The sequence below is a fragment of the Mizuhopecten yessoensis genome, unplaced genomic scaffold (assembly GCF_002113885.1).
Source record: "Mizuhopecten yessoensis strain PY_sf001 unplaced genomic scaffold, ASM211388v2 scaffold7635, whole genome shotgun sequence".
Taxonomy (NCBI): Eukaryota; Metazoa; Mollusca; class Bivalvia; order Pectinida; family Pectinidae; genus Mizuhopecten; species Mizuhopecten yessoensis.
The window spans coordinates 398,412-413,536 of NW_018407146.1; the positions used below are offsets into that span (position 1 = coordinate 398,412).

Below are 15,125 nucleotides of genomic sequence, written 5' to 3' on the forward strand. Positions count from 1 at the left end.
GGGGGGGAGTGCAAAAACTAATGTATATTCGATGGTCAGATGGTCTTTGAAATACTTTTTCTAAATAAAGATTACATGCATTTATAAATTAGCCTGATAAAACATATTTCCCAAATTATCCATATGAGAGCAACAAGGTGGCCTAGAAAACCATTAATGAATAGTTTGTAAAATATGTGGAAAGTTTCGTTTCAAATAAACAAGCGTTTTGAAACACCCACCAATTTAAATTCGTGTTTTTTTTTTTTTTAAAGCAAATCATTTATTTTCAGTCACATAATAATAAAACAATAAACATGTTTGCAAATAAACAACATAACGTCATTGTTTAATAGACCTATAATATATACTTACTGACCGTGTCGAGACATCCAGGTGTCATGTGGCTGTCCAAGGTCTCTCTTATCATTGACAGGTTGATTCAAGGGTTTTACGTCTACTTCAACCCAGTTTACGGTGTGAGGGGGTACACTCTTGTTTTGTTATTGGCCTTTCCTGCCCTCTGACTGAAACAACGTCCTGATCCTGCGAGTAGGTACGTCACATGGCCGCTCAGTACCCTCGAGTTGGATAGGCGTTTCGCCAGCTGTGGCACATACACCCATCTCTACGCATGGTCTCTGTCTTATTCCTTAGCAACTTAGCATATCCACTATTTCATATTTTTATATACGTACGTTGACTTCTGTTACTATACACCTGGGATGACTATCCTTTAAGTGTCAAAATAGAGGTTCACTATATTTAGCCTAGTGCTACAATTGTTGGACGGATGTCCGTAGGCCACGTCTTCAATTGAGAACTACTCATACATCTAATGTAACTGTTTTAACCAACATGATGCCTATTTATATTTATTATTTTATATTATTTGTTATTCAGAGTCATGACTATTGGTGATTATTCGTTTCTATTTGCAATGTACCGTTGAAAGCAGAGCATTGTGTAGTTTAGCTGAGGTAGCATTAGAAAATATAAACTGCATTGTACATGTGAAATTACACTGGATTATACATTCCAACACGCATTTAATGGTGTTGCCCGTTTTTTTCGACATAAATTATTCCATAGCATGTGTCTGCCTAACGTTTGTACGACTAGCTATCTATACAATGACGTTAAATCAAAGTTAAAGTAATATCCTTTACCGATATTTACATATCCATCGCTTTAGATATCGTCGGGCATTCAAAGGTAATCTTCCGTTACATCACATTGCATAATATTATCATTAAAACCTGGCACGTCATTAAATTACCATAGCTGTTGATAGGATGTAACACATAAACAAACCAAACCAACTATTATCAATAGATATCTACAATTGTGTATATATATTCGTTACCTTTCTATCATGAGGTTCTTTGATGAAAGCATAACTGCAGCTGCTTTTTTTCTGTGTATAAATACATAACCCACAGTACATATACTATATAAACTACACCTATGCTATAATGATTATATTATAGGTGTATTGGCAGACGAGGCTAGTACCTGTGCATAGAACGATTACTATCGTTACGATTACGTGACGACTAAACGCTTGGATTTTTTTTTATTTAAAGACATATTTAAAAACGTTAGCTGGCCCTTACAATGACGCTTACTTAATGTGATTATTATATTCATTTCAAATAATATTTATTTTCTTTAAAATGAAACCTATGTGAATCAGATATGAAAGCACATATCGTCAACTATTTTTTTAATTTTTAATTTTTAAGTAATATTTAATGTTCCAAGCCAGTGTTAATGTCTAAATTATAATTATGTTATTGTTTGAAATGTATGTAACCCAAGGGAGAGGGCTTGTATAGGCATAGCCTGTTGCCCAATTCCCATTGAATCATTTGACTAAATAAAATATTTTGAAATGAAATACACAATTTTCGGAGCATAGTTTTTATCAAATATACACAATGACAAAGAGATACATGTATATTAAACTGTACATCAAACTGACGTAAACAAAACAATTTTCTTGTCAAAATAGACACTTAAATCTTCGAAATATTCGTCGCAATATGTCATGTCAAATTTAAGTTGTTATAAGCACTCTAGTGGGACAGGTTAACCGGTACATGTGACGGACTATAGTTGATATCATCCTGACGGGATGAGTTCAACCCTTCAAAGACGATATATTTGAGGTTTTATATTCCTGATGAGGCATGTTTGATAATAGATACAATTGATTTAAGTTGGAATTACCTCGATGTGACATTTAACCGTCTTATATGATGGATTTAAGTTTTAATCTTTCTAATGGGATATGTTAAACGTCATACGTCATATAGTTTTTAAGACGGGACCCTTAGGTTTTAGCATGTACTTATACCAGCAAGCTCCCGTTATCTTAAACGTGCTTTGTTGATGTTAGATCTATTTCTACTCGGACATCATTTTGCGAATTACCGGTACCAAATCTAGATTCCGACACCCGTGCTATTAGTAACAGACCGAGAAATAGAATCATCAACACCACACTCTCCCCAAACAGGAGGTAAGTAAACCACATTGGTGTGAATGTCTCCATCAGGTATCCTAATATGATAGGGTTGGTCATAGTTCCGCTAGACGATGCTATCATAAAGATAGATACGATTTTGCCGGATACCGGAAGCAGTTTCTCCTCTGTCCACATAATCACGCATGGGTAGATAAGAGACATGGATGCACCTGTGCAAACTGCGCATGCCCATATACCTTCGTCAATATTGAAGCCTGCAAAAACTGACAACGCCCCTAAATCAATGCACAAAACGATTGTTAAAACGCAAATGATTTTTGCTGGGCTGATGAATTTTATAACCCATATTCCCAAGAAGCGAGCAAACCCGAAGACTGCCCAATACAGCGACGTGACGTAGGATCCTTGCACCTTTGACCAGTTCAGCTGTGTAACACCGAACGTTGTCAGATAGGCCGTGAATGTATCCTCCATTGCACAGTAAATTGCCATGAACAAACACAGACTAAGCAGGACAAGAATTTTAAAACCAAACGTCATCTCCCTAGAAATTCGTTTAATGTCTTGATCTATTTTCGTTTTTTGTTTTTTTCTTTGGCAATGTCGTGCTCTTAAAAACATGATAAACAGGGGTACGGCACAAGATATGTGCATTACTGCTGTTAAAATATATGCCACGTATAGTCTAGAGTCGCCGATGGCATACCCGGGTGCAGCGGTCACATTTTGATTGGTATTGGAATTGGTACAAGCACTGTATGTTTGTTGAGACACGTTGGAATTACAGTCAGTAAATTTATAAGAAGGAACATTTCCTGTATCCGTGATATTTACATCATTCCAGTCCTCCAATGTCTCTTGTAGAAATGCTGAAGTCACCAATGGAGAGGTGATGCCACCAAACGCGAAGGAGAAGTGTAAGGCCTGTACGTAGGAGTGGCCTTCTTGCCCCCAAGTAGACAACAGGAGAGCATTTCCGCCTGTAATGTGAAATGGTAAAACTGCTAATCATCGGAGTACCTCGCGGTCTTTCACAAAAATAACAGATTGACCGACGAAATTCTTGTTTTTTGTTTACCCTTTATTATGCAGCGATACTTGATTATATGTGTCGGTTGTATAAATAGCGTTTAACGTCTTATTAACATTATTAACAGCTAGGGTCAATCAAGGACATACATACATCCTTGTGTGTACGTATGCTGAAGGCAGGATATTTTTGTGTATGTACCTCCTTGTGATAGTCCGCATCTGATGCCTATTTTAGAGTGCTGTCTTACTGAAAAAAATGCAAAAGGTACCCAGCGCAATATTTCACCCTGTCACATTATGCTGACAACGTTTTACCAGTTGTTGTATTTCCCCTAAATATTGAAAAATAAGCAGGGAATAACAACTACGATTTTAGGGACTTTGGTATGTCCTGGCATGGCATGACAGAACCCACTGCAAACCCCACTTGGGATGAATGCTCAACACCAAGGTTAAAAGAGGGGTCTTGCCTAGCGAGGCATTAGGAACTAGGCATTAGGAACTAGCGAGGCATTAGGAAAGAAAAAGGTGTTTATGAAATACAGAGAAGATATAAGATTCCAGGTGTTGCAATGGGGGCAGCAGATCAATGTTGGTTTCCTCAATGTCCTCTCAGCAAATGACACAGAAGAAACCCCCGTTCAGACATTTGAATACGTCAAGTATATGACTATAGATTATTAAACCTTACATATAACTTGATGGCAGGTTTGTCGAGTGTATGGTATTATTATACCTCATCCATATAACAGCTTGACTGGGGATAACACATCTTGTCGACCTAACACACTCGACATTTCCCGATCAAATTTCCTTTATTTCCAGACTCGCTAGAAAAATGGACAATAGCTACCACACCTGAGTTCCGAGTAAATGATGCAGATATAAATCATGTTTCAAGTGGGTCTTTGGCTTCACCTCGTGAAACATGATTAACCCCGGGGACACAAAAAAATCGTGTTTTCCTACATCGAGGGCAAGAAATGTATAATAAACACTTAATAGAAAAAGTTATAAAAAGACAACTCACTGGCATCGATTCCTCCACCATAGAAACCGCCACAGAACTACACCACTATCATGAGCTCGTACCAGAAACACCAGGGGAGAACGGCTGATATTACTGCGCCCGCGAATGAAAAAAGTGCCGCCAAGAGAACCTTGTTGAATCTGTCAAACAGCATCCCACTGAGGACGGCACCCGCCAAGTACCCAACAGACCTACTCGTCAGGAAGCCAGACGCTTTCTTCACGTCTGTCCTTGTGATGATTTGGAAGTCAAGGAAAGAAGGACCAAATTGACTAACCGCCCATCCCTGTAACACAATAAACCTTGTGACATTGTGTTAAAGCTATATTTGCTATAAAATATTATTAGGTCAGTGTGGTGTTAATTCTGTAAATTTAACAAGAATGTCAATTTACATTACAAACCTGTTAAAAGCGAAACCTCGAATGTCATGTAAGGCGTGAATCCATTCGTTTTAAAAACCAATGCGAAAAATGGCATTGCAACTTGTACAGCGCATTTGCTTATGGCATTGGGGCTATGGGCATAAATCATTCATGTAAACTTCAGTATAAATGCATGTACGTTTATCCTCAAATGTTGCATATTTAAGTGGCTACGCTAAGATATCCCCTGTATTGTACTCTGTGAAGCATATATCCATTCAGTTACAAAATATCTTGCCCTATTTAAAATGTATTGCTCTTTCAATACATTCTAAAAATCAAACAAAGAATGCGTTATTATATACATATAAATCGAAAGTAAACAGTTTTCATCTGAACTATTAAATAAGTCCAAGTGCTCTTGTTTCACGTACCAATGTGACGAATGCCCAGCATAAACACAGACTGAGAATAGCTTTCTCCCTGTATAGTGAGTCCAAATGAAGTCTTGTCATCAAGGAAGTATCGTCACTAGGAGGCGTTTTAAGTATAAATTCATTCTTCTCTTCTAGGACACCAATCTCTGAGATGAAACTGTCACTTTGAAATTTCTCCTTGCGAAACTCAGCAGAGTCGTCATTTTCACTTGCTTTGTGCATAGCTAGATCTTCGGGTGATATACAGTGGAGAGCCAATCATCCAAACACATCGGCAAACACAAATGTTGTCAAGGTTATGCGGATACTCGGCGTTCTTCTGATGCAATGGTGCTTGCAGCGAACATTGTAGAGAACAGTGCCTCTTCTGTGTTGACAAAAAAATAGGAAGTCTTAAATTCAAGATATATTTATACTAGACCTCTAACGTAAAAGAGCAGCTTATCGGTTTTGGCTAAACAGTAAAACATGCATAAACACACAAGTTACTTTGGCTTAAACAAAAGTTCAAGATGATCTTATGTAAGCAGAAACCTTATTTCCTTGGGAAAAACGTTGAGCAAAACATTTGATTTCATTTGCAAACAAAAATTAGTGAAAACTGAATTGCAAACAATCAACTGTTACATTGTAAGTCACTACCGCAAACGTACAGTTAAATGAGGAAAGAAAATGTTGTTAATCCAAGTGTTGCGATGGCTACGGCGAATCAGATTTGGTTGTATTACTTTTCCCCAAGCAAAGGCAGAGAGGAAAACCAAGGTCCATTCCTTTCTCTCTGTTAACTATTGGAGTTTTCACAAAGATTTTATAAAATAATGCATTTTCTACACATTCAAAAGGAATTAGGCAACGGGCGTAATGACTATATAGGCCCTCGCCTGGTATGGACAGTGTTCTTTATAATATATTATATTGTGAAATAATTTAATAAATCGACCAGACCTGTCACTGCAGTGACTCATTAATTTGAGTTATTTTAGAAGTATATGAGTTATGGGAGTTATCTCCCCTACTCCTAACCATTTGAGTGATCAAACATACAGGGGAATATTGGTAGAAAAGAGAAAGAAATGGCGATAAAAATCCGAGATGACCGCCGCCTGGAAGTCATCTTGATCTTCGTATATGTCCCCAAGTCGAAAAAGGTTCTAACGCCAAATATGTTACCCGTTTCCAATGACTAATTATTGACAGTAAAGCAAAATCTTTAGAGTTATAACTTCAATCCATTATGTCAATCTATCTACCACCAATGGGGGACCTATATAGGCTATAAGCCTGTTGTCCCATGACTTATATAAGGTATAAGCCTGTTGTCCTATGACCTATATAGGGTATAAGCCTGTTGTCCCATGACCTATATAAGGTATAAGCCTGTTGTCCCATGCCCTATATAGGGTATAAGCCTGTTGTCCCATGCCCTATATAAGGTATAAGCCTGTTGTCCCATGACCAATATAAGGTATAAGCCTGTTGTCCCATTACCTATATAAGGTATAAGCCTGTTGTCCCATGCCCTATATAGGGTATAAGCCTGTTGTCCCATGACCTAGATAGGGTATAAGCCTGTTGTCCCATGACCTAGATAGGGTATAAGCCTGTTGTCCCATGAACTATATAGGGTATAAGCCTGTTGTCCCATGCCCTATATAGGGTATAAGCCTGTTGTCCTATGACCTATATAGGGTATAAGACTGTTGTCCCATGACCTATATAAGGTAGAAGCCTGTTGTCCCATGACCTATATAGGGTATACGCCTGTTGTCCCATCCTTTTGACAGTGTAACATTCTTTTTTGTCAATCAAATATGTTGAAATTGAAAACTGTCCCCAAACCGAACATGTGCAACTTAAAACAGACCGAAATCTACTTGTAAAATTAAAGAAAAAAATATGTTTTGTACTTCTTAGGAACAGCGATAAAAATAACGTTTTATGAACGGTGATGAGGAAAACCGACTTGAACAGCCATCAAATAATGATGATTGGCTAAACAGGAATGTACCGCTTATGTTGTATTCCATGGCAGTTGTTTAATAGCCTTAGAACAAGGCCTACCATAGATCGATACGCGATACAGTCGTTCAGATATCAAATATCCACATGCTCTTTGATACACTTATATTAAGAAAGATTACTTGCGTAATAGATCAGACCTATGTTTTATTCTTTTATAAACTTCTTTCAAATATTTCCATAATGTTGATTTAGAATGCAACGATATGGCTTAGAAGACCATGAAAACTTTTTTGTTATGACCTTTCATTATAAAATATAGAGCTTATATCAATATAAGTGCAAAATGTGAAAGACATACGTTATATACTTAACCTGAAGAGTGGGTCGGGACATCCGGCAGTCGTGTGGCTCCCCAGAGTCTATCTTATCAGTGGTAGGCTGGTTCATGGGTTTTCAGTGTTCAGATGACGCAAGTGGGCAAATGGCCTTTGTCGCCCTTAATCAGTCATAGCCCTGCCCTGTTAACAGGCAGGTTACAAAGCCGAACATGCAGCTCTCCAGTTTGGGATATTCGTTTTGCCAGCTGTGGTGCTATAAGTGGTCACTATAAGTGGTCCCTGTCGAAGCGTATCCACTTTTAAATTTCTATCCACCCAGAGTGACTATCCTATTAGTGTCAACAATGATGTACATATATATATTAGTCCACTGCTAACCTTGAATATAGTATGTGTGTATGGACGTCTGTAGGCCATGTCTCCACTGCTAACCTTGAATATAGTATGTGTGTATGGACGTCTGTAGGCCATGTCTGCGGTTGTCGACGCATTTCTACAACTGTCGTATCACTTTGAAATGTGTAGAGGTTATTTTTTTGACAAATATTATCATCACTGATTATTCAGAGTGATGACTCCGCGTGATAGTTCGTGTTTATTTACGATGTTCCGTTGATGTAGGGCATTGTGAAGTTCAGCTGAAATGATAATAAAAAGGATAAATTACGTGTAAAACTACACTGTGTTCTGTTTTCTAACAGGCAAATTTAATTATGTTCTGCATTTCTAGATGCGGGACTTTAATATATATCGATGAACAGCCCCTCTAACTATATCATTCCCCTACTTTGATTGAATTTCTTATCTCTCGATTCTATTGAGTTCAGCGACTTATTGATAGATAAGATCAGTTAAAGACGTGCCCCCATGTGTTTAATGTATGTATGTGTGTTATGTGTGGTAGAGGCAGAATGTCGATGTTTTTTCTCCTGATGCCGAAGGACCGAACATAATTTTCCACTCGGCCACTTTATACTGTCATGAGGTTAACCACTCTAAACCTGGAACGTTAAGCAGGAATGACAACAATTGATGAGGACTTTGGTATGTCCCGGCCTGCACACATTACCTCCCCTGCTCAGGCGAACGGACAAGGAAACACAAACAAACGTTGTTATGAAGCAAAACAATGGGTGCAGCAGATTAGTTTTGGTCGCATTTCCTTAGACAGCACAAAATAAAATCCCTTATTCTGTAGGGGATCCCACATTAGTCGTTTCTTACACCATACAGTGGGTAACTTTTTTCAATTCCCGACCTGCACAATACAATACATTTGCAGCACACACACTTGCATACACACATAGGGAGATATTAGCCAGGTGGCATAGGACTAGTAGCTAGCGCCTGATAAGGCAGCTCCTGCGAATTTCTCAATATTGTATTGATTAATATAGATGCTAATTGTATTGACTGTATAAAATTGTATATCTATGTACTGTAAAGCGGTTTAAAGTGGCTTATGTTAGCTAGATAGCACGCTATATCAAATGTTGTATATTTATATAAAACTAGCTACATATAATATATATATATAATGATGTGACAGTGAAAAAGAATATAATATTCAGTCAATAACCAATTAAAATCTATAAACATTTGTTTTTGTTTTTAATCTGCCTCTCAAGATAAACATTTTTTAAACAGTTCATAATTGTTTAAAACGTTATTGTAAGAGAACATGAACGCACTGGATGTATCCTCACCCCTTACAGCCCACCACATCTTGTGATATGGTAATGCCCCTTTAATACACATGGATATATCATTGTTATATGGTAATGCCCCTTTAATACACATGGATATGTCATTGTGATATGGTAATGCTCCTTTAATACACATGGATATGTCAGTGTGATACGGTAATGCCTCTTTAATACACATGGATATATCATTGTGATACGGTAATGCCTCTTTAATACACATGGATATATCATTGTGATACGGTAATGCCTCTTTAATACACATGGATATATCATTGTGATACGGTAATGCCTCTTTAATACACATGGATATATCATTGTTATATGATAATGCCCCTTTAATACACTTGGATATGTCATTGTGATATGCGAATGCCCCTTTAATACACATGGATATATCATTGTTATATGATAATGCCCCTTTAATACACTTGGATATGTCATTGTGATATGCGAATGCCCCTTTAATACACATGGATATATCATTGTGATATGGTAATGCCCCTTTAATACACATGGATCTATCATTGTGGTATGGTAATGCCCCTTTAATACACATGGATATGTCATTGTGATATGGTAATGCTCCTTTAATACACATGGATATGTCAGTGTGATACGGTAATGCCTCTTTAATACACATGGATATATCATTGTGATCCCTTTAATACACATGGATATGTCATTGTGATGCGGTAATGCCCCTTTAATACACTTGGATATGTCATTGTGATATGGTCATGCCCCTTTAATACACATGGATCTATCATTGTGATATGGTAATGCCCCTTAAATACACATGGATCTATCATTGTGGTATGGGAATGCCCCTTTAATACACATGGATACATCCTGTGATATGGTAATGACCCTTTAATACACATGGATCTATCATTGTGATATGGTAATTCCCCTTTAATACACATGGATATACCATTGTGATATGGTAATGCCCCTTTAATACACATGGATATATCAGTGTGATATAGTAATGCCCCTTTAATACACATTGATATATCATTGTGATTAGTAATGCCCCTTTAATACACATGGATACATCCTGTGATATGGTAATGCCCCTTTAATACACATGGATGTGTCATTGTGATATGGTAATGCCCCTTTAATACACATGGATATATCATTGTGATATGGTAATGCCCCTTTAATATACATGGATATGTCATTGTGATATGGTCATGCCCCTTTAATACACATGGAAATGTCATTGTGCTATGGAAATGCGCCTTTAATACACATGGATTATGTCATTGTGATATGGAAATGCCCCTTTAATACACATGGATATGTCAGTGTGATATGGTAATGCCCCTTCAATACACATGGATATATCATTGTTATATGGTAATGCCTCTTTAATACACATGGATATATCATTGTGATATGGTAATGCCCCTTTAATACACATGGATATGTCATTGTGATATGGTAATGCCCCTTTAATACACATGGATATATCATTGTGATATGGTAATGCCCCTTTAATACACATGGATATATCATTGTGATATGGTAATGCCCCTTTAATACACATGGATATATCATTGTGATATGGTAATGCCCCTTTAATACACATGGATATATCATTGTGATATGGTAATGCCCCTTTAATACACATGGATATATCATTGTGATATGGTAATGCCCCTTTAATACACATGGATATATCATTGTGATATGGTAATGCCCCTTTAATACACATGGATATATCATTGTGATATGGTAATGCCCCTTTAATACACATGGATATATCATTGTGATATGGTAATGCCCCTTTAATACACATGGATATATCATTGTGATATGGTAATGCCCCTTTAATACACATGGATATATCATTGTGATATGGTAATGCCCCTTTAATACACATGGATATATCATTGTGATATGGTAATGCCCCTTTAATACACATGGATATATCATTGTGATATGGTAATGCCCCTTTAATACACATGGATATATCATTGTGATATGGTAATGCCCCTTTAATACACATGGATATATCATTGTGATATGGTAATGCCCCTTTAATACACATGGATATATCATTGTGATATGGTAATGCCCCTTTAATACACATGGATATATCATTGTGATATGGTAATGCCCCTTTAATACACATGGATATATCATTGTGATATGGTAATGCCCCTTTAATACACATGGATATATCATTGTGATATGGTAATGCCCCTTTAATACACATGGATATATCATTGTGATATGGTAATGCCCCTTTAATACACATGGATATATCATTGTGATATGGTAATGCCCCTTTAATACACATGGATATATCATTGTGATATGGTAATGCCCCTTTAATACACATGGATATATCATTGTGATATGGTAATGCCCCTTTAATACACATGGATATATCATTGTGATATGGTAATGCCCCTTTAATACACATGGATATATCATTGTGATATGGTAATGCCCCTTTAATACACATGGATATATCATTGTGATATGGTAATGCCCCTTTAATACACATGGATATATCATTGTGATATGGTAATGCCCCTTTAATACACATGGATATATCATTGTGATATGGTAATGCCCCTTTAATACACATGGATATATCATTGTGATATGGTAATGCCCCTTTAATACACATGGATATATCATTGTGATATGGTAATGCCCCTTTAATACACATGGATATATCATTGTGATATGGTAATGCCCCTTTAATACACATGGATATATCATTGTGATATGGTAATGCCCCTTTAATACACATGGATATATCATTGTGATATGGTAATGCCCCTTTAATACACATGGATATATCATTGTGATATGGTAATGCCCCTTTAATACACATGGATATATCATTGTGATATGGTAATGCCCCTTTAATACACATGGATATATCATTGTGATATGGTAATGCCCCTTTAATACACATGGATATATCATTGTGATATGGTAATGCCCCTTTAATACACATGGATATATCATTGTGATATGGTAATGCCCCTTTAATACACATGGATATATCATTGTGATATGGTAATGCCCCTTTAATACACATGGATATATCATTGTGATATGGTAATGCCCCTTTAATACACATGGATATATCATTGTGATATGGTAATGCCCCTTTAATACACATGGATATATCATTGTGATATGGTAATGCCCCTTTAATACACATGGATATATCATTGTGATATGGTAATGCCCCTTTAATACACATGGATATATCATTGTGATATGGTAATGCCCCTTTAATACACATGGATATATCATTGTGATATGGTAATGCCCCTTTAATACACATGGATATATCATTGTGATATGGTAATGCCCCTTTAATACACATGGATATATCATTGTGATATGGTAATGCCCCTTTAATACACATGGATATATCATTGTGATATGGTAATGCCCCTTTAATACACATGGATATATCATTGTGATATGGTAATGCCCCTTTAATACACATGGATATATCATTGTGATATGGTAATGCCCCTTTAATACACATGGATATATCATTGTGATATGGTAATGCCCCTTTAATACACATGGATATATCATTGTGATATGGTAATGCCCCTTTAATACACATGGATATATCATTGTGATATGGTAATGCCCCTTTAATACATATGGATATATCATTGTGATACGGTAATGCCCCTTAAATGCACATGGATATATCATTGTGATATGGTAATGCCCCTTGGATATATCATTGTGATATCATTGTGATATGGAAATGCCCCTTTAATACACAAGGATATATCATTGTGATATGATAATGCCCCTGTAATACACATGGAAATATCATTGGGATAGGGAAATGCCCCTTTAATACACAGGGATATGTCATTGTGATATGGAAATGTCCCTTTAATACATATGGATATATCATTGCGACACGGTAATGCCCCTTAAATGCACATGGATATATCATTGTGCTATGGTAATGCCCCTTTAATACGCATTGATATATCATTGTGATACGGTAATGCTCCTGTAATACACATGGATATATCAGTGTGATACGGTAATGCCCCTTTAATAGATATATCATTGTGATATGATAATGCCCCTGTAATACACAGGGATATATCATTGTGATATCGTAATGCCCCTTTAATACACTGCCCCTTTAATACACATGCATATATCATTGTGATATGGTTATGCCCCTTTAATACAAATGGATATATCATTGTAATATGGAAATGCCCTTTTGATACACATGGATATACGATGTGATATGGTAATGCCCCTTTAATACAAATGGATATATCATTGTAATATGGTAATGCCCTTTTGATACACATGGATATACGATGTGATATGGTAATGCCCCTTTAATACACATGGATATATCATTGTGGTATGGTAATGCCCCTTTAATACACATGGATTTGTCATTGTGATATGGTAATGCCCCTTTAATACACATGGATATATTATTGTGATATGGTTATGCCCCTTTAATACACATGGATATGTCATTGTAATATGGTAATGCCTCTTTAATACACATGGATATATCATTGTGGTATGGTAATGCCCCTTTAATACACATGGATATATTATTGTGATATGGTTATGCCCCTTTAATACACATGGATATGTCATTGTGATATGGTAATGCCTCTTTAATACACATGGATCTTTAATATACATATCTTAAGCACAGCGATTATATGTCAGAAAATATATTTGCGGTTAGACTTTCTGAAATGCGATCTAATGATGAGAGTAATACAAAAGTATGGTTTGTAAAACTCTTTACATAGTGATGGGATCTATTGGTTCTGTAAATCACTTGTATATCACGTTCTAATATTTCTGCCCTAGTTTGCAAGAAGGCACAATCGAACATTTAACCATCTGAACTCCATCTGTTTGCTGGCCTGTTTGCAGTTTGACCTCCTCACAACAATCAAGGTCATATGAGGACGGGTGCCTAAGGAGAAAGAAGATAGCATAGACAGAAAGTAGACATGCAAGAATGGAAATAAAATATTCTAATGCTGCAATGGGAGCCGGAGAACAATGATGGTGTCTTCCATGTCCTTTTAGTAGAAAACCCCGATTCTGCAGGGGCCCACTTTAATTGCCTCTTCATAGCTAACGTTATTAAGAAAATAATCTGTTGTTGTTCTATTCGAGAATTCAAATCCTCACGAAGATGTCGCTAGAGGAACAATATTGAGAATAATTATTTAATAATATTATTCATCATTGACAAGATAATCACATCATCATCACATCAATCAAACATCCATTATGCGTTGTTAATAAAGCATTGACAAAACAATCTCCCCAAATTAATCGTCCCCTGCCCTGACGGTATGGCAACACTCGGGATGGAATTCCTTTGCCATACTTTTGGAGTAGGGAGTGATGTTCCCTCGCACCCTTAAACAAATTCACGTCAACTAACCAGCTATTATATGTTGACATCTCATCATAAAAATAAATTTCAGTTGTTTTTTCAGTGTGATGTCACACGCGTACATTGCATGTAGCTGTATGAGGGTCGACATTGACTCAATACTTTTTTATCCTTATATTAATGGGCTTAGTCAGATAGAACTGGACGCAAAAGGTATCAACAAGATGCTTGTACAAATAACATTTTGAAGATGCATCAAAAGCACTGCGTAATTCTTGGATAAATACATCATGAACACGTTGAGCATACATTTGCAAAAAAAGATTTTCATTTTGTACATATTGACAAGTCCAAATATAATTAAAACCCAAACTACATAGTTCA

At 36.5% G+C, this 15,125-nt stretch overlaps 2 protein-coding genes across 3 annotated transcripts in view; both read right to left on the reverse strand.

The window, feature by feature from the left end:
- LOC110454013 (sodium-dependent glucose transporter 1A-like) overlaps positions 1 to 1,351 on the reverse strand; it is a 5,584-nt gene extending 4,233 nt beyond the window's left edge. The window contains exon 1 of one of the 2 annotated variants that reach the window (XM_021503313.1): positions 359 to 1,351. In XM_021503313.1, the coding sequence (XP_021358988.1) occupies positions 359 to 371 (13 nt within the window). In that variant the 5' untranslated portion in view covers positions 372 to 1,351. Of the gene's footprint in view, positions 1 to 354 lie in introns of both variants that reach the window. The other variant, XM_021503312.1, reaches the window with a different exon arrangement.
- A 639-nt stretch (positions 1,352 to 1,990) lies between these two features.
- LOC110454037 (sodium-dependent glucose transporter 1A-like) lies at positions 1,991 to 8,113 on the reverse strand. Its single transcript, XM_021503361.1, has 5 exons — positions 7,655 to 8,113; positions 5,332 to 5,701; positions 4,574 to 4,818; positions 3,654 to 3,745; positions 1,991 to 3,450 (listed from the first exon to the last, which is right to left on the reverse strand). Exons 2-5 carry the CDS (start codon positions 5,554 to 5,556, stop codon positions 2,357 to 2,359), a joined length of 1,656 nt encoding a protein of 551 aa, XP_021359036.1. The 5' UTR covers positions 5,557 to 5,701; positions 7,655 to 8,113; the 3' UTR covers positions 1,991 to 2,356.
- Positions 8,114 to 15,125: the final 7,012 nt, after the last annotated feature.

What these genes read in the sequence shown, in the direction of transcription:
- LOC110454037 (XM_021503361.1), bottom strand. Translation starts at nt 5,556, where the DNA reads ATGCACAAAGCAAGTGAAAATGACGACTCTGCTGAGTTTCGCAAGGAG. An exon ending in GCTGGGCATTCGTCACATTG is followed by an intron (nt 4,819 to 5,331) that starts GTACGTGAAACA and finishes ATTGTGTTACAG; the next exon opens with GGATGGGCGGTTAGTCAATT. An exon ending in GCATACGTACACACAAGGAT is followed by an intron (nt 3,451 to 3,653) that starts GTATGTATGTCC and finishes TTCACATTACAG; the next exon opens with GCGGAAATGCTCTCCTGTTG.